Source organism: Emydura macquarii, unplaced genomic scaffold, assembly GCF_026122565.2.
Source record: "Emydura macquarii macquarii isolate MOO-44397 ecotype Brisbane River unplaced genomic scaffold, CSIRO-AGI_Emac_v2 contig_1947, whole genome shotgun sequence".
Lineage (NCBI taxonomy): Eukaryota > Metazoa > Chordata > Testudines > Chelidae > Emydura > Emydura macquarii.
Window position 1 is genome coordinate 354,215 of NW_027132084.1, and position 20,723 is coordinate 374,937.

A 20,723-nucleotide genomic window follows, 5' to 3' on the forward strand; every position below is an offset into this window, starting at 1 on the left:
AAAAAAATACTGAAATTAAACAGTGCGGAATTGAAAAAAACAAATGTCACAAAATAATGACAAAAGAACAAATATGGAAAGATACATACCATGTTTTCTACTCGGAGTTCAAAAGGCATAGGGTTGTACACCATCAGCTGAACTTCACATACATCTCCTTGGACCCACTGGAAGTCTGTATAAAATAATTACAGATTTAAAATAGAAAGAGACTACCACTGTTGCACCATAATAGCAGTGCTGACTGCTGCTGACATATTGCTACAAAGATCCTAGCTCTCAACAGCGATATTCCAATACTCAAATGCAAATTCCCAAATAACCTCCCCAACCTAATTTCCTGCTGAATTATGTTAGCGGACTGGAAGTGCAAAGGCTAGAGGTGGGTTGGTGGCTGAATGGCTACAGATTACCTTAATGAGCTGGGGGCTATACAAACATAAAATAAATGGCAGTTCTTGCCCCAAAGACATTAATCCCGTGAGGTAATAAGTACTCTGGCACTGATCCAGAAAAGCACTGAAGTACCTGCTTAACTTTAAACATTTGAGAAATCCCATTGACTTCTCTGGGGACTACTTACATGCTTAAGTGCTTTTTGGATCAGGGCCAGAGTCCTCAGCACCTCATGGAACTAAGTACTAGAATGCAACAGGATGGTGAAGAGTTAACATAATACAGGGGGAGGGGGAATGAGGAAAGCAAGGCAGTAATAGGAACACCAAGTTCTCCTGTACATGAGCAGATTATGATTTGGCAGCTTTGTTTATTTATTTAAAAAAATAAGAGAATCAGTAACACTAGGATACCAGATTAGTTGATTGCCAGATTAACTGGAACAATTAGTTGAGGATCTCATGCACTGCCTTTTAATTCTCTGCAGGAAACAGTAGCTAACTTGGGAGCTTTTTATGGAGGTAGCGAGGAAGACTCAGAGCAAAGTTTATCATACCAAGTACAAAGACATAAGTGGAGACAGACCAACATTACAAACCAAATTAATTCAAATTTTAAAAGTATAAACAAGCATGAAGATTAAGGGAAAAGTTCCAAGTAGTATGTGCCTATCACAAAATGTCTCACTGTAGTAGTAGCTGGAATTCAGTGATTGTAGATGCTACTTTTAAAATATTTCAGTGCTCTGTTTTTAAAGTTTTATTTTCTTAATGAAACACAATTTATTATATTAACTACACTATATATGTATTCACTTCTCTCTAGCTTTCTGCATATCTTAACATACTTTGTTAGCACCCCCTTACCAAGATAATATTAAAAAGTGGACTGTATAAATCAAGACATTGTTTAATATGAGAATATAATTCACCTGCTGAACTTGGCTGTACTTTAATTACACATCCACAACCATTTATTGTCTGATTACATTTTATTAGCAATATTACGGAGCGCTCAAGGGAGAGGTTTTCAATGCAAATGTTTAATTCCAATTAATACTAGTAGGAATTAAAGACATGCATTGTGAGAAGAGCATAACCTCTTAAAAAGCACAAAACCTGCAAATGAAAACTATCAGACAATTGCTGATTGAATGAAGAATATTTATACACCATAACTTGTGATTTTTTTTTGTTTTGTTTTTTGTTAGTGCCCAAAATGCAGTAGAAACTTCGCAATTACAGAAAGACGCAGTTACTCATACCCAGAGCAGAGACTGTAAAAATGAATTCCTTACAGCCAAACAGTATTTTTCACTCTATTTATGAATCCAGTACATAAATATATTACAACCACTCACAAAATCCATCTGGAAAGGTGAGTTACCAGCACAACAACATGCTGTGATGTCAATATTTGATCATTCCAAGTCTCTCAAAGCAAAGACACTCAAATGATGGATTGCAATTCTATAAGTAACTACTAAAAACAAGAAACCTACTTGTAAGCTATCCTATGCGTAACAGTCATCTATTTGGCCTTATTATTAGCAAAGTATATTAGAAACAGATGTGGATTTGGGATCCAGAAAGGCAAAGATAATTACAATTCTACAAATCTATTATTAACCCAGGAAAGTTCAATTTTTCTGTTTAGTACCACTATTCATTATTTGTGCTGTGGCAAGACCCAGAGATCTGAATTAGATCATCGCCTCATTGGGCTTGATGCGGTACAAACACCAGTAGATGCAGTTCATGCCCCAAATTGCTAACAATCTAATTTAAGAAAAGGCTAAACAAGTAACCAAAAAATAAGAGGAAATGTGGGGAAAAGAGAAGATAATAGTAACTTTAATAAGATGTGAGGTGATAGAAGTTAATATTTTCAAATTTTTTCACAGAGTAGATGTTACAATAAAGAAATTCTTTCATAGACTATCTTCATCCATTCACAATTGTATAGACCATTTATATTCAGGACTGCAACTACATAAATTGCATATAGATACTTGAAAAGGATTTCATATATTTTAATTGTATGAATGAAATTTAGCAACTAGAACGGAGAAGAGTCAACATCATGTGACAGTCAACTTCAAATAAAGTACTTAAGTGTTCCATATACCTTAATTTGAAAACATAAGGTCAACCATGTATACAGTTTAATAGTTCTGAATAAACTTTCCAAGTTATTTTTAAAATACGTACCAAACCTGTAAACACCTGTGCTGCCTTAACATTCACCTCCTTTCTAGCCTGCATCGTTCCTTGAAAAATGAATCCATGGCTCACTACCAATTATTTCTATATTTTTCCGTTCTATATATAACATGTATAACCCCAAATGCTTCTCTATGTAGCATTATTAGTCTTTTTTTTACACAGAAAAATATAAACTGTCCTCATTGTTCTCAGACAATAGACTCCTTCCCTTGGAGGGGGGGGAACTCATTTCAGCTGGATACCTAGCCCACACAAGGATTTCTACCACTCTCTTTGTTAATGCCCAGGGCAGGGATGCATCCTAACATGTGTGAGGTACAATAGGACAGAGAGGTCAATGAACAATTATGGTGTATATGCTCTCATGTCACTGTAGTTCAGGACTGTAATAGTACTACCAGGGCCTGCCCATACCTAACCCTCTATTTATTTTTCTATTTTCTCACTCATCCCCCACCAAAGAATCAATCGCCCAGCTCCACAAAACAGTGCAGTGAGGTGCAAAGCTGCAGACATTGTCAGGATTCCTGAGATCGTAAAGGAAAACCCACTGATACTACTGGCAGTAGATGGGGTGGTGGAGCCAAGCAACACCAAATTCCTATCTTCATGGAAAGTTAGGAGTAGAAGGGTCTTGGTTACACCCATTCCCTGTCTTTCAGTGATGCTAGCAGGCTCAGCTGACAAATCATCCTTCCTGGAACCTTTTTAAAGGGCCACTCCACATGATAAAACTTTGGAGAGGGATTTAGCCCATATTGCACTGTTGGAAGAAGAAAAAATTGCTGGGCCCACATATTCTCAAAAGTCCTGGCTTTGAAGGGAGGAGTTGAGGGATTTATCTAGCCCCTGCCATTTACTAACAGCCACTGCTAACAGTGTACTAGTCAACTAAAATGATGATAGGTTATTATTAGGTGGTTCCTAGTGGGGATATATTGTACATTCTTACTTCTGTAGATACTAAGTCAGTATTTTATAAAACTAATCACTTCTGATGTGTCACAAAAATCTATGGTTTTATTTCTCATAACAACCATGCTATTAAAGCAATGTAATAGGACTATAATAATCCAATTTAATATTTTAAATATAATCAATTTCAAAGAAGCTTATCAGCTTTTGAGCTGTAAGCAGTTTCTTAATATTCTTCCCAAGAGCTCAATTTCCCTTTGGGTTTTCACTAACACTTGAATTCTTTTGCTGTAAATGATTTATCCAATTATACACTAGGACTCATCTGCAACATAATACAAGGTTTATTTGTAACCAGGATTATTTCTAACACCTTTAAAAAGCTACCAGTTATTTAGAACACCAAAGGAACTATCCAGAGAGAAAAAATTGTTGATTTTTTTCTACCTATAGTTAGGTAAATTAAATATAATTCTTCAAAGTACTGGTTTTGTCATTGTTTGAAAGAACTATTTTGAAAACCTTGAATTTCTTGCAATATATTTAAGATCAAGAAGCACGGGAGCCCACAGGGCAGCATAGGGGGGTAGTCATCCACCCAGCATCCATTAGGTGCCTTTTCAAGCATATTTTTCTACTGAAAAATGACCACCAATGACCTCTCCCCCACTTAGTTAGAAAACCTGGCTTTGCTACTGATTTTGTTCCTAGTATGCTTTGAATTTAAAAGAATTAAGACCAATAATATAGAGGCAATCTGAAAAATGGGTATATTTTACAATATGTATGCTGCAGACGATTTGAGCTTTCAAATGTGACAACTAGCCTGAATATCCCCTTAAACTCAATCACAAAATGACTGGAGAAACTATTCTGTGCGCTCTTAAATATCTTTTGGGTACATATAGATCCTTGACCATTACAAAAAGCAAACATTAATTTCCTCCTGACTCCAAAAATACCCTCACTATAATACGAGAGAGAATGGTGTTGAACTCACACAGGTTCTCTGATGGATTTGTTAAGGAATGAGAATACCAGTTATATTAAACAAGTTCGGCAAAACTACTAAAAGAGTCAAGACTTTTACCAATGAAAATCTAACTGAAAAATGCATATGGTCCAAGAGGAGGTGAGAGGCAGACCAGTTGGGTCTCTAGTAAAGTTAAAAGGGATAAAAAATAGGTGTGATGTTATGTTATGAGTCTACTATAAACCACCAAATCATGAAGAGGATATGGATGAGGCATTTCAAGAACAAACAGAAATATCCAAAACACAGGACTTTATAGTAAAGGGGGACTTTTAAATACCCAGACACTGTTGGAAAAGTAATACAAGCAGCCACAAAATTTTCAACTCATTGCTAATGTACTGAAACGTATTGGGGAAAACCTTTTGGCTATGGTTACACTAAAGAGCTTACAGAGGAGCAGCTGCAATGATGCAGCTGCACCGCTGTAAGTTCTCTAGTGTAGCCACTCTAAGCCGACAGAAGAGAGCTGTCCCATTGACTTAATTAATCTACTCCCAACAAGCAGCAGTAGCTATGTCAGCAGAAGAAGCTCTGCTTTAGAAAATGTGTGGACAAATTGGAGAAAGTCCAGAGGAGAAAAACAAAAATGATAAAAGATTCAGAAAACCTGACCTATGAGGAATGGTTTAAAAAAAAGAGTATGTTTAGTCTTGAGAAAAGTCAACTAAGGGGGGAACTCATAACAGTCATCAAATATGTTAAAGAACTGTTACTTACCTGTAACTGTTGTTCTTCGAGATGCGTTGCTCATGTCCATTCCCAAATTAGGTGTGTGCGCACACCACATACACTGGTGGCAGACAACTTTTTCCCAATCGTAGTACCCATAGGAGACAACTCTAGCGCCCCCTGCAGCGGCACGCATATGCACCTGCATATAGGCACCATCGGCTACCCATCCCTCTCAGTTCCTTCTTGCTGGAACTCCAACTGAGGGGAAGGCGGGAGGATGTGGAATGGACATGAGTAACACATCTCGAAGAATGACAGTTTCAGGTAAGTAACCATTCTTTCTTCAAGTGCTTGCTCATGTCCATTCCCAAAGTAGGTAACTCACCAGCAGTATCTCTGGAGGCGGGCAGGAGTTCATGGACGTGACACTTGGAGCACTGCTCTACCAAAACCAGCATCATCCCGAGCTTGCTGCATTAAGGCATAGTGGGACGCGAAGCTATGTATTGATGACCAGGTAGCGGCCCTGCAGATGTCCTGGATGAGGACATGAGCTTGGAAGGCCACAGATGAGGCTTGCACTCTCATTGAGTGGGCTGTCAAGGGCCCCAGAGGTGTGACTCTGGCCCGCTCATATCAGATTTGGATGCAGGCCGTAATCCATTTTGAGATACGCTGTGAAGAAACCAGCAGTCCCTTCATTCAGTCTGCAACAGCCACGAAGAGTTGCATCGAACGAAGAAACGGTTTGGTCCTGTCGATGTAAAATGCCAGGATCCATCTCACATCAAGGGAGTGCAGGTGTCTCTCTTCACTAGAGCTGTGAGGTTTGGGACAAAAAGACAGGTAGAAAAATGTCCTGGTTAAAGTGAAAGTGCAAGAATACCTCAGGCAAAAAGGTCAGGTGCGGGAGCAGTTGGACCTTGTCCTTAAAGAACACCATGTAGGATGGTTCTGATGTCAATGCCCTGATCTCCAAAACTTGTCTGGCAGACAATAACCACTGGGAAGGCGACTTTCCAGGACAGATGTGTAAGGGAGCACGAGGCCATGGGTTCGAAGGGTGGACTGGCGAGCCTAGAAAGGACCAAGTTCAAGTCCCACTGAGGAGAAGGCTCCCTTATTGACGGGAAAAGTCTTTCTAAGCTCTTAAGGAACCTAGTCATCATTTCATGCAAAAAGACTGTTTTACCTTCCACTAAGGGGTGGAAAGTGGATATGACCGCTACATGGACCTTAACAGATGAGAAGGCTAATCCCCCTTGCTTTAGGTGGAGCAGATACTCCAGAATTGTCGGGATCGATGCCTTTGTCGGGGACATGCCACGTTCAGTCACCCAGCAGGGGAAGTGCTTCCACTTAACCCTATAGGCCAATCTGGTCGATAGCTTCCTGCTTTCTAGGAGCACATGCTGAACTTGGGCTGAGACCTGCTCCTCCGACTCGGCAATGGAGCATCCATGCCGTCAGATGTAGGGAGCTCAGCTACAGGTGGAACAGGCAACCTTGATCTTAAGAAAGGAGATCCAGCTACAGCGGCAGGGTCCAATGCCTGGGTCCCACCAACTCCAGAAGCATCCCAAACCAACGTTGCCGGGGAACGCTGGTGTTACAAGGATGATCCATGCCCTGTCCCGCTTCACCTTCAGGAGAACTTTGTGGATCAGAGGTATTGGCGAGGATGCATACAAGAGACCACCCGATGAGGAGAAGAGAAAGGCATCTGTGATAGAGCCCGTACTGAGACCTTGATGGAAGGAGAAGCGAGGGCACTTCTTGTTGTCCATGGTGGCAAAGAGTCCACTTGGGGAGAGCCCAACCCGCTGCAAGATGTGGGTTGCTACCTCCGAATGGAGGGACCGCTCATCGCAAGAGCAGAAGGACCTGCTGAGTTGGTCCGCCAAAGAGTTGTTGACCCCCGAGAGATGTACCCCGATTGGGTGAGGATTGTGAGTGACACAAAAGTCCCAGAAACTCACGGCCTCCTTGCACAGGGCCAGGGATCCCCCCTGCCTGTTGATATACTATACAGAGACTGAATTGTCCGAGAGTATCTGCACCACTTTGTTGGTAAGAAGTGATGGGAAGACTGTACCAGCTAAATAAATTGCCCTGAGCTCCCTGATATTGATATGTAGTCGCAGTTCGCCTGAGGTACACATGCCCTGGGCTTTAGGGAACCCAAGGGAGCTCCCCATCCCCAGTCCGAAGCATCTGAAATCAGCGTTAACAACGGCTGGGGCACCTCAAAAGGCATTCCCAAGAGCACCTGACACAGCTCCATCCACCACATCAGGAAGGTAAGTATTTCTGGAAGAACCATAAGTATCCTGTCCAGGCGGTTCCTGACTGAAAAATACACTGACGCCACCCACATCTGGAAGGATCTGGGATGCACTCTGGCATGGGGAACCATGTAAGTGTAGGCCACCATGTGGCCCAGGAAGCTGAGGCAGACCCTCACCATCGTGAAGGGGTGGGATGAAACACAGGTTATAATGTCTGTCATAGCCAGAAACCTTTCCTCTGGAAGGAATGCTCTGGCTTTGGACGAGGCCAGCATTGCCCCGATGAACTCTATCCTCTGTACAGGGACTCATATCAATTTTTGCTTGTTTATTAGGAGGCCTAGCACTTGGCAAATATTTCAGGTCATCGTGATGCCGACCTGGACCTGAGACCTTGACCTACCCCTGTTGAGCCAATCATCCAGGTAAGGGAACTCTTGCACCCCTCTCCTTCAGAGGTTTGCTACCACTACCGACATGCACTTGGTAAAGACTCTTGGTATGGTTGAAAAACCAAAGGGGAGCACTGCAAACTGGTAATGGCAGTCCCCTACCGTGAACTGCAGTAATCTCCTGTGGCCAGTGAAGATTGCAATGTGAAAGTAAGCGTCCTGTAAGTCGAGAGTGGCATACCAGTTGCCCAGATCCAGAGAGGGAATGATGGTGGCTAGGGAAACCATACGGAACTTTAACTTTCTGAGGTATTTGTTGAGGCATGTTAAGTCCTCAGTCCTCTTTTTGCCTTTGGAATCAAGAAATAACAGGAGTAAAACCCTCGACCCCGTAGGTCCTAAGGAACCTCTTCCACTGCTCCCACCTGCACAAGTGCTTGCACTTCCTGCTTGAGAAGTTGCTCATGAGAGGGGTCCCTGAAGAGGGACACAGAAGGAGTGAGGCAAACTGTAGGGTATAGCCAAGTGCCACCACGTTAAGAATCCATTGGTCTGAAGTGATGGTGGCTCAGGACAGGAAGAAGTGGGCCAAACGAAAAGAAAACATAAGAGGGATTGGATACTCGGGTAAAACTGGTAGATTTCTCCTGGGCGCACCTTCAAAAGGCCCATTTTCTGCTCCGATTATGGCAGCTAGAGCCCGGCTGTGGGCCGGCTAATGATGAGCAGCCTTGATGTCTCTTATAACCCTTGCCCTTCCTCTTATAGGAGTCCTTGTGGGAGTATTCCCCAGACCACTGATGATGCAGGGGATTGAAGTGTCTCCTGGAAGAAGACAGGATATAGAGTCCAAGGGATTTCAGTGTTGCCCTCGAATCTTTCATGCCATGCAGTCTGGAATCCATCTGCTCTGCAAAAAGGGCTGTGCCATTGAAAGGGAGGTCCTGTATCTACTGCTGGACCTCTGACAGGAGGCCCGAGGATTGCAGCCACAACATCTGTCTCATCGACACCGCTGAGGCCATTAACCTAGCTGCCGAGTCCACTGCACCAGAAGCCACCTGCAGAGATGCCCTGGCTACCATTCTCCCCTCTTCCATGACGGCCTCGAACTCCTGTTTGGAGGAGGGGGACAAACTTGTCTAGTGACTGCCAGATATTAAAATGGTATCTCCCCAGCAGCGCCTGTTGATTAGCCACTCGTAGCTGTAAGCTAGCCGTGGAATACATTTTTCAACCAAAGAGGTCCAGTCTTTTCGCCTCTTTATTCTTATGGGTCGAGCTCACCTTCCCCTGCCTGTCCCTCTCGTTAGCGGTGGTTACCACCAGGGAACCCGGCGTGGGGTAGGTATAGAGGTATCTGAACCCCTTCACTGGAACACAGTAATTTTTCTCTGCCATTTTCAACATGGGGGGCAGGAAAGCCGGGGTTTGCCACAATGCTTTGGCTAATTTAACCAATCCTTCATGGACCAGGAGGGCTACTCTGCTGGGAGCCATTGAGGCCAGTATCCCAAAGAGCTCGTCCACTGGCTCATTCAACTCCTCTACTTTAAGGCCCAAGCTCGAGGCAATTCATATGTCTCTTGAAGGAGGCATACATGTATACAAATACAGGGCTCCACCTTGCAAGGTGCTGAACACCCTTCACTCCCACTGAAGCCATTGCCTTGCAAAATCAAGTCCCCAGTATGTAAAATATCACTAATACCTTTAAAAAAAGCTTATCATATACTTTATATAGGAGATAAATTACCCTAAGTATCATCACTAAAAGCCACTGAAATTGAAATTTATATTAATAACATCTAAATTCTTCCATCTAGTATCTTTAAACTCTGTATGCATTACTTTAGGTATGACTCCAACTTTTTTTTATGCAAAAAGATATGATCAAATTTTCCACAACGTATTTCCAATCTGAAAGCAAATTTCTGTAAGTTAGACACAATTTGTTCAACCTTGTATCATTCTGTTGATTTTCTGTAGAACTCACTTCAACATAAAACAAGAATACTTTAATAGAAATATTTATTTCTCTAGGGCTTTTTTTTTTTGTTTTTTGTTTGGTTTTTTTTTTTTAAATGTGGGTATCCAAGTTTCTAAATGAGAGACTAGCTGCAGCCCATGCAAATTTATTGTTACCTCTTTCTTACCTAAGTCGTTACCCATATGTGTAGTCCTGTAAGTTGTTTTGATTAAGAGGACAAATTGACAGAGTAGATATTTCTCTGATGCAATCCTGTTTACTTGCAAAGAATGAAGATAAAGGCCTGTTTCCCTAAACACAGCAGCAATTAGACAGCAGGAGATGATATCTCTGCTCACTGCAACAAGTCCCTTTTCTAGACAGCTCAAAAGCACTTATTTTTTCCTCAGGGTTACACTGTTAGTACTTCTATGGTATTGGGCTTCTCTACACTACAGAACCTTTGCAGTATAGCAATGCCAGTAGTGTCCCTTTGTGGAGATTCAGCATAATCCAACAGGAGTTCTCCTGCCAGCACAGCTACACCACCACTAAACTTTGTAGTGTAAACTACTTTGTTTTGGCTTCCTGCCACCTCTCTCTGGTCATTTTCCTGCTTCTCTCACACACACACACACACACACACACACACACACACACACAGTTGAACGCATTAATATACTAGCCTTTGCATTTGCTATATATATATCTGTCCCCAGGGAAACTCCTTGTGACACATGGTTCAGCTCCCACTCAGGCTTTACCATGTGCTTGTATTTTGGGTGTTGCTTCTACTGTTTCAGCAATCTCATTCCATAAAGGAGCTTACGTGCATTTTACATTTATCCAGGATGAAATGCAGATGTTACACCCATCAACTTCAGTAAGGTTCAGCCCAATCCATAATGTTATTTTAAATTTGGTCTCTGTATTTTCTAATTTAGGAAGAGACTATTTTCCTTAGTAAGACCATCTTACCTGCCTTTAAATCAGATCCTCTGCTTTTAACTACCTATTTTTCTTTTAACAATCAAGCCTGTCACATGGATATCTCCCTTATCTTTGCTGTTAGAAATTTTACAAACATTATCTTTCATTTTAGGTCTCCTGCCAGGTTTACAAAACAGCAGCACTGCCAAAAGTTATTTGGACCGGATTCACATTATTTTTTTCTATTTCTTAAGTCCCCAGACTCATGAGGTTTCTGAGAGACTGCATTTGCCTACAAAACTAAGTTGATGTACTGACAGCCTGCTTTCTTAGGAGTTAAAAGGACACCTCTGCATATGAAGTGAAGAATTTTTTTCAGAATTATGAGATTTTAGACAAAATTTAAGTGGAAATTTGATGTCATTCTGAGTAGAAGAGACAAAAGGCAAAGTACAATCTGGTTTAACATTGTCACTAAAGATGTAGTTTATCTATACTACTAGTAGAACATTCTCAAATTCTTGCAGAGGCTGTTCCCTAAACCAAAAAACTAGCATATATTTGTAATGCTATTGAAAAATGGTTTCATTCACAACTTATAGAATAGCAGGCAAATCTAAGGAAGGAGACAAGTTCACATGTTGAGCTTTTTCATGTTCCTCTTAAGACCTGCAAAAGATTTGTTTGATTTGGTTTTGTTTTTAATTGGCTTATTCTCTTATTAGAATATAAATATGATGTGAAAGTTTGTCATTATAATATTTTTATTTGGTTTCTTTTTCACCTTAGAAAAATTAAAAATATCGATTCTTGTGTTCCATGGAGGACTTCCAGGGAGGATCTTTAGGTGCTGTCTACACACTATGATTGTGTTCCAAAAGTTATCCACTATTGCAGCTCCATAGGTAGTAGCACTGGTAGGAGCCCTAAAATTCAGTGGTTATGGAGTGTTTGTACTGTGACCTTCAAAACTTAATTGATTCCTTTACAAAAAACACTGTGTCAAACAATTTTGTATGCAGTATTGTAGCTGTATTGGTCTCAAGATATTTGAGAGACAAGGTGGGTCAGGTAATATCTTTTACTGGACCAAGAGAGATAAGCTTTCAAGCTTACACAGTTTAATTGAAGTAGAGTTCTACATAAGCTCAAAAGCTTGTCTCTCTCACCAACAGAAGTTGGTCCAATAAACTATTACCTCACTCACCTTGTCTCTCTAATGTCTGGGACCAACACAGCTACAACACTGCATACAACAATGGATGATGGTGAACTTTGCCATCTGAAATGGAAACTCCACAACATGAAGAAAAAGGATGCAAAACTTAACAGTGATATCTACTTCCTAAAGTAAGGCAAGAAACAAATCACCATCCCCAGAGATATCACCACCTATAACCCTCTGACACTACGTACCACACCAAATACGTAGAAGAGAGACCTGAAGAGCTCTGTATAAGCTCAAAAACTTGTGTCTCTCACCAACAGATGTTGGTCCAAAAAAATAAATTAGCTCACCCACCTTATCATTCTTTCAATCAAGTATTCATTATACACTGGAGTTAAACAGATGTTAAAACACACAAAAAAAACCCACCAGTTTTAAGTAGCCTAACTAAAAATCCCTTCCCTTCTCAATGGCTAAGTTTTTAGTCTTTGCTGATGCTATAATTTACCAATTCTCCAGACCTAAAATTGTAGGACATTTAGGAAAAACAACCAGCATTTAGAAAAAGGCCAATGATGTTCAGTTTACTTTTACGCATCACTACAGACCAACAAGACACAAGACCACTTCCTTTGAAGGTAACCTATAAATAAAAACGTAAGTTAAGAAGCATGGCATGCCTTTCAAAACACTTATTTTCATCAGCACATTAGAGCTGTTAACTACACCATTTTACAATCCTAAAAACAGATTCTACAAGTAATCTACTATAGTAGTCAAATGATCAAGTCTACAGTCCGTCATAATTCTGCGTAAAAAACAGATTATTAATACAATCAATGCAATACAGAGATTCCCTGCTATAGTACATGAGTATTCTCTGGAACAAAGTATTTGAGCAAGATAATTGCTTATAGACATCGCAATGTTGTGTGCACAACATTTTAAGATTCAAAGTGAGAGATGTCAAGTTTTTAAGAGATTTCTGTTGGCACTAAGTTTTAGTAGAATTTTTTTCCCCATTCTCTTTCCTGTTAGAGCTCATAAGAGTGCTATACTAAGAGCCAAATTGTGAGCCAAGTTCCATATGCACTGATAAAGCAAACTTCTTCACACAATACTACCAACAAAACTAGTCCAGAGCTGTGACACTTGTTCTAGTCCTCCTTTGACCTGACTCTGGTAATTATTCGAAACATTACAATGGTTTAATAATATGCATACAGAGAGCACTTGAATGAGACTACTAAGGGTATTTGAAATATCCTTTACTGGACCAACTTCCGTTGGCAAGAGAGAGACACTTTCAAGCCCTTCAGAGTTCTTCTTCAGGTCTGGGAAAGGTACAAGTGACAAGCACTTGTTGAATTGTTTATTCACAAATGTAGAACTGTACATTTGTGTACCATAAATGTAGACAAGCAGTTATTGAATTGTTTATTCACAAATGTAGAACTGTACATTTGTGTACAACACAAACGCATTCTATTTCTCATCTTCTATGATGAGATGACTGGCACTGTGGAAGTGGGGAAAGTGGTAGACGTGATATACCTTGACTTTAGCAAAGCTTTTGATAAGGTCTCCCACAATACTCTTATCAATAAGTTAAAGTAGTATGGGTTGGATAAATGTTCTGACTAACAATGGCCAAATTACAGCTGACCATGTCAGGATGCACTACAAAAGAGAAAAAGCACAAGGATCCTTCCATTTCCTCCCACCAGCTCATACATTAATGCAGATGAAAGCCATAATTTAGCTTCAGGCACAACCAAACAAAATAGGTAACTAGCTGGCACCTCAGAAATAGCTGGATGTCACCCCAGTCTCTCTGTTTATGGCTTATTACAATAATCTGTAACCCACTAACTCCCTCTTTTTGTCCTATGACTGCAGAGGCATTAATGGGCCATTCTACCTTGAACAGTGCTTTACAATATGTGCTAACCACTTATGCTGAACAATCTGTTCCACCTTGCTTTTTGCTGTAACGTTGACAGCAAGTCCACTACAAATTTACATCAGCGAAGCTCACTGATGCAGCTGCGCTGCTGTAACACATCTGGTAAAGATGCTCTAAATAGACAAGAGAGAGCTCACTCATTGACTTAATAACTCCACCTACATAAAAGGCGGTAGTTATGTCCTGCTGACAATGTTATACCAACCGTAACAGCGGTGTAGACAGCACTATGCTGCTCAGGGGTGTAGATTTTTCACACACCTGAATGACGTAGTTATAGCAAAAGTAAATATATAGTGTAAACCAAATTGAAGAGTACCTTTCCCAGACCTGAAGAAGAGTTCTGTGTGACTCAAAAGCTTGTCTCTCTCGCCAACCGAAATTTGTCCAATAAAAGATATTACCTCACCCACCTTCTCTCTGTAATATTCTGGGACCGACAAGGCTACAACTAAACAACATACAAGAGTATTTGTGACATAATTCAGGATGTAAAACAGCTTTTTTATTTAATTTAGTTCCCCTAATGAGATTATTAGATTAAGTATTTGTTGATTTGCTTGAAAATCACTTAATAGTAAGAAAATAAGTTGAAATAAGTTAACATTGCTTTCCCACTGAAAAGTTGATCCCAAAATATTATGCTTTTTTGAGTGATTTCAATTCCTGGTCTGTATATGGAGTCAAAACAAAGATTTCAAAGCAGCCATTACAAGAAAGATTGGTTCATACTCTCACCTATTTTCTTACTTCGTTCCTCTCCACGATTGTGTGCAATAATTGGAGAGTAGATGAAGGGACTTTTGGTTGACATATTCTGACCCAGCAAACTTTTCATCTTCTGTGGCCGAAGGCTGATGGGGAGGTTCAAGAGTTTCACAGATCTATTAAATAAAAAATGTAAAAGCATTTCTTAGCCGGTTATTTTTACTTTAAGGAAATTGTTGTTAAATACCGATTACCACCTTACATTTTTATAATTAAAATGGTGTCTAATGAAGGGGAAATTAAATATAAAGTAAATCAAGGGTATGAAGGAAAGCAAAATAGTAATTCATAGGAAAATTGCAAACAAGTGTAAAATCAGAAAAGTGTAATGAGGTACCAAAGAAAAGACTTAAAGGATCATCGCTTCTTAAGAAAATGACAAGGACAAAGATTAGTAAATCCAGTGATTTCAAGTGTATGAAATTCAGGTAGCTGTGCACTGACAATGGATTCTCTAAGTCCCATAATCCAAGGCCTTGAAGGGAGTCTCTAAAGTTTACAACAATAAGTACTAAATAGCAAGAAGCTTGCTGCAGAGCTGGCACAGAGTTCATGGGCCAGGCTACAACTTGAACAGAACTGCTGTTGTGACAACTGGGGCGTACTAATTTACCCTGCTTATGTGCTCAATGGTAAAAAATGAGTGAAAGTTCATAACATGTCACAATAACCTATAACAAATGTTGATGGGAAAAATGATGAATACCTCCCGCAACACACCTTTAAAGATCCCTGGATCCTACACATGCCTATCAACCTCTAGTATACCTCATCCAGTGCATTAACTGTCCCAACAACAATTATGTGAATGAAACTGACAATCACTATACTCCCAGATGAACTCACACTGAAAAAATACCTTATCACCCATGGGCAAATATTTTTCATAAAGTGATCACTCTATATCTGACCTCTCAGTCCGTATCCTCAAAGGAAACTTGTACAACACCTTCAAAAGAAAAGCCTGGTTGCTGAAATTCAGAACTTTTCTAGACACTAAAAATCATGGTCTTAATAAAGGCGCTGAATGTATGGCTTATTACAACAATCTGTAACCCACTAACCTCCCCTTTTTCATCCTATTACCAGAAATGTGTTAACAGGCCACTTTACTTTCAACTGTCTCTTAGACTGTGTGTTAACTACTTATGCTGAACAATCTGTTGCACGTTATATTGAGTTGTGACATTCTGGGTACATCTACACATGTGCCACGGCAGCTGCACCACTATAATGCTTCAGTGTAGACACAGGAGTTCTCCCATCGGTCCGAGAGGAGGTAGCTAGGTCAATGGAAGAATTCGTCCATCAACCTAGCATTGTCTATAGCGCGTTTGGTCAATATAGCTGTCTCTCTCAAGGGTATGGATTTTTCACTCCCCGAGACACACAGGTATGCCCGTGTAAGTTCCCAGTGTTGACAAGTCCACTGAGTACATTTTCCAGAACTGAAGAGCTCTGTGTAGTTTGAAAGCTTGTCTCTTTCACCAACAGAAGTCAGTCCTTAAAAAAAAAAAATATTAACTCACCTATCTCGCCTCTCAAAAGCAAACCAGACTGAATTAGTACAAACAAAAAGGCCTGCTGATATAACTTAAGGACTGCATTAAGATTATGCTTCGTAAACACGAAAAGCATGGAATCAAATCAGCAGACCAAAACTGATGTTAGAAACTAGGTCTATTGGTGGACAAAATATTTATCCCAACTCACTCTTGGGTTTCTTAAAAAAGAAAATACTTTGGAGAAAATTGGCAGAAGCAGCAGCTGTCTGCCAACAACCACTGTAGCAAGCATCATCATCATGGCTGCCATCCCCCACGATCCCCTGGACTTTCTTCATCCTACCAAACCAGAGACAGGGACCAAAACGACATTGCCTCCTCCACTGGTTCTGTCTAAATCTCAAATACCACCTGGAATGTGAGACTGTCATCCTGCTCCCCACCATCTCTTCCCTTTTTTGTGTTGTTTTTCTTTCCCATCTTATTCCTTCTCTTCCCTATCCCTCTCCTTTTCGTTCTGTCAAATACAAGTCTGGCTTAGTTGGACAAGACTGTATATTTCGCAACACCACTGTAAGCCCATGAGCAGACAGGCAACTAAAAGCAAAGCCCTAAACAGCCTGATGCTGTTACAAGTTTGCCAGGTCTCTGAGGGGCTGATAAGACCTGGAAAAACACAGGCCGAGCACACGAAGTGAGGTTGCAAGTGGAAGTCAACACCAGAGACAGAAGCTATATTTTCTCTCTTTACTATTCTTTTCTCTTCCCTTTGTGTGTGTCTTATTTTATCATCTTAAGAAATGGGATCAGATTTCAATGACAACAGCTTCAGGCTATCTCAACTAACTTCATCTTTCTTCCCCAAAAGGACAGTTATTAGCATCTTTAGTACCATTTAAAAGACTGCCAAACAAGGGGTTTTTCCATCTAAAACCTTTGTCCAGCTAACTGGAAAGGGAACAAGGAATATAGTTAAAAAGAAAACCTTATTTAATACTTGACATTTCAAATGCTTCAACTCTTTTTTTCTTTTTTCCATCCTTAATAAAATGATAAAAGGATTTGCAATGGTATGGTTGCCATGGTGCTAAGTGGGCTGAGGTTTCTGTATATCAAATCCTGAACCTTGTTTAAATCTGTTTAATGTAGGACAGTTTCAGAGTTATGACTCTTTGGACCCCTTTATTCCATCTAAATTAATACAGCACTGCTTCATACAAAATGTAAAAAAAATCAGTTTCCAAAGAAGGAGATTAAAACAGAATCTACATTAGTTTGACAGAGAAATTTACTTCTGAAGGTGGAGGAAGTAGACTGAGTTGACAGAGTACGGTAAAAAAGCAAGGTAATAAATAAGGTAAGAAAAGTCCAACATATTTGACCAGATAAACATTAGGTACAGGGGGGGAAAAAACTTTTTCTTATGGCAGGAAAACATGAGATCTCTAATAATAATAGAAAATAAGAGATGAAATAATGGAAAATGTCAGAACACTAAGTTGATGAAAGTTTACTTAAGTCAGATTTACTTGTATGGAAGATAATTAATGACATGTGAAGGCACCATTATGATGATGTAGGATGAACAAAAATTGAAAAACCTTCCACAGACAAATGAAACGCTGTTATAGTCTCCAAGTGAACCCTGATATAGATGAGACCTGATCTTTTTAATTCCAACCGATAGTCCAGAACTGTGGAAAGAAGGGAGAACAGGAGAGAGATCTCAACAGGCAAACCAGTAGCGAACTATTCACGTACACGTCTTTTTGCCTGTATTATTTTTGTCAAGTAAGAAGTCTCTGTGCCAGAGAATCACTGAGGAGCCATGCCTGGCATCGCAGAACTTCATGATTGGAGTGAAGAATCTGATCAGAATTCTGAGACTGTAGATGTCAACTAATTGGAAATCTCAGCAGTGGATGAGACGCAAAATCAAATGGGACAATGATACCATCCTTATCTCAGCCAAGTTGGTGCACTTTAAATTGCCTTTGCCCTGCCAGATTTTGTTCAGTACTTTAAAAGTAACAGCATAGGTAGGCACGTGTAAAGAAGAGACACCTTATCCATGAAATAAGGAAGGCATCCCCTAGTGATTGAAAATCTAGTCCCCTGCCCAAGCAAAGTTTCTTGCACTTTGGAAACCTCAGGTTAGAAATATGCTGTTGAGGATTCATGAACCCAACTACCATTTGTAATTTTGAAGACATGCCTGGTGTAATCAATAGCCATACTGCTCTGTGTACCTGAGGGGGTAAGAAGCTGAGATGACTATCTGGTTGTCTAATTCCAGAGTTTCATCACTTCAGCACAGAGTGAGAGAGAACATGCCTCTCCTTGACAACTGATGTACAATATGCAGGCCACACTGTCTCTCATGATCTTGATGGATTTGCCTCTGATCAGTGGAAGGAAATGGGAACAAGCTCTCCTGACTGCTCTTAACTCCAGAATGTTGATGTGCAGAAGACCCTCTTGGTAAGACCATTTTCCCTGGATGGTTTGTGGTCCCAGAGGCTCTCCCCCCATCTCAACAGGGTGATTAACAAGCAGTTTCTAATGTGGCATAGGGTGCAAGGATAAAGATGGAAGGATCTTGTGGAGGACCACCGCATCAAAGGAGGCATCCACCACAGAGTCCTGCACCACGACATCTTGTGTTGCAAAGGTGTACACTGAATTCCACATCGATGCTCTATGTCTATGAGAAACACATTCGGGAGGGAGGCCATGATTGTAAGCTTTCAGTCTAGTGGAGTGAGCCCGTATCCCTGTAAGGGGAGGTAGCCCTGAGAGTTGGTAGCAGAGTTTGATGCAGTTAGAAATCCATTTGGAGATTCCCTGGATTGAGACAGCTTGGTCCCTGGGTGTCTCCGCTACTGAAATGAGCAGTCTAAGGAATTTCCTGATAGGTTTCATTCTATGCAGGTAGAAGGCCACGACATGTTGGACATCAAGAGAATCAAGTCACTGTTCTTCTGCAGAGGCATGTGGTTTCAGGAAGAAAACAAGTAAGGAAATAGCCAGGTTAATGTGAAAGTGGGATACCACCTTAGGTAGAAATTTAGGGTGCAGACATAAGGAGACATTCTCCTTGTGGAATACTGTGAACAGTGGATCCACCATCATAGCACCAAGTTTCCCAACTCTTCTTGCTGAAGCGACAGGAAGGAGACTTTCATGGCATGAAGAAACATGGAGGAAGATGCCAATGGGTCAAAGTGGGGTAGATTTCCCAAGCACTTCAGACAAACTCACTGGTAAGGATAAAACATTAAAACAAGTTAGTTAACTACAAATAGATTTTAAGTGATTATAAGTGGTAGGCATAAAGGTCAGAGATAGTTACCCAAGAAAATAAAAAGCAAGCATGCAGTCTAAATGCTAAATCTTATTAGACTAAGCAATATTTGGATCAAACAGTTTTTCTCACCCCGCTTAGGGTTGCCACCTGTCTGGGTTTTATACTGACAGTTTGGCTGGTTTTTGGCTTCTGTGTGCAAGTGCCAGTTAGGGTTTCCAGGGACCTGGCAAAATTAAATGGCACCCAAACCGAAAGTCCAGTTACCGGACAGCAGGGGGAGGTGCCAGATCATTAACCCATGCCAGCCCCTGCTCAGCCAGGGCTGCCTTATACCTGCTGGCAGACTCCTACAGACCATCCAGCAAGCGACTAGGAGAGGAAGGGAAGAGGATCGAGCGATGGGGACAGGGCCTCAGGGGTCTGGTTGTTGCAGATTGAGCAGACAGAGCAGGAGCGAGGTCTCGGGGGTCTGATTGTTGCAACTGGATGTTGCAGGTAGGTTACAGTCCTTAATATACAGGCTGACTTTCCTTCTCAGCCTGGGACCAGTCTCCTCAGTTCAAGTCTTTGTCTTCTCAGCATTTCTGTTGACTTCAGTCTAGGTGGGGAAGGATAGAGGTCATTGCATGGTGTCATTGTCCCTTATTTTATACCCCCAGTCCATATGCATGGAAAATACTAGCCCAGACATGTCCTGGTAAGCCTTGCTGAGTCACAGAGTTGAGCAATCCCCCTGGTGTGGTCCCTCGTTTACAACTCCCCTGCTGATTAATGGTCGTTTAATGCCTGCCTGGGTCACCTTCTTTGTCAGTAGAGAACTAGCAACTCCCAAACTCTCAACATATTTCAGTAACAACCATACAGCAAAATCTCAACTTCATACACAATAACAATATACTTATTTCAACAAATGGATTTCAACAGAATATAACCTGTCATATGATATCTTACATGGCATGCTTTAAATGAACTATCATAACTATAAATGTATGATGAATATGGGGGTTAGAGGATGCTACTTTGAGGTACAGTGTGTCACAGTAAGGTTGAGGATCAATTTCTCGATGTTGATGCTAACTCCAGCAAAAGGAGAAGGTTGAGTAACATGGAGGTTGATGCCAGGGCTTCTTGACAGGACTTGGCTGCAAGAGGCCAGTCATCAAGGTATAGAAAAAGAAGAGTATAA

The 20,723-nt window shown here is 40.8% G+C and overlaps 1 protein-coding gene across 3 annotated transcripts in view; it reads right to left on the bottom strand.

The window, feature by feature from the left end:
- Positions 1 to 20,723, bottom strand: part of TRAPPC9 (trafficking protein particle complex subunit 9) — a 420,270-nt gene that overhangs the window by 306,975 nt on the left and 92,572 nt on the right. For 2 of the 3 annotated variants that reach the window (XM_067558311.1, XM_067558313.1), the window contains exons 11-12: positions 14,696 to 14,841; positions 90 to 175 (exon numbers count right to left, since the gene is read on the bottom strand). In XM_067558311.1, coding sequence (XP_067414412.1) covers positions 90 to 175; positions 14,696 to 14,841 — 232 coding nt within the window. The remainder of the gene's footprint in view (positions 1 to 89; positions 176 to 14,695; positions 14,842 to 20,723) is intronic. The other variant, XM_067558312.1, reaches the window with a different exon arrangement.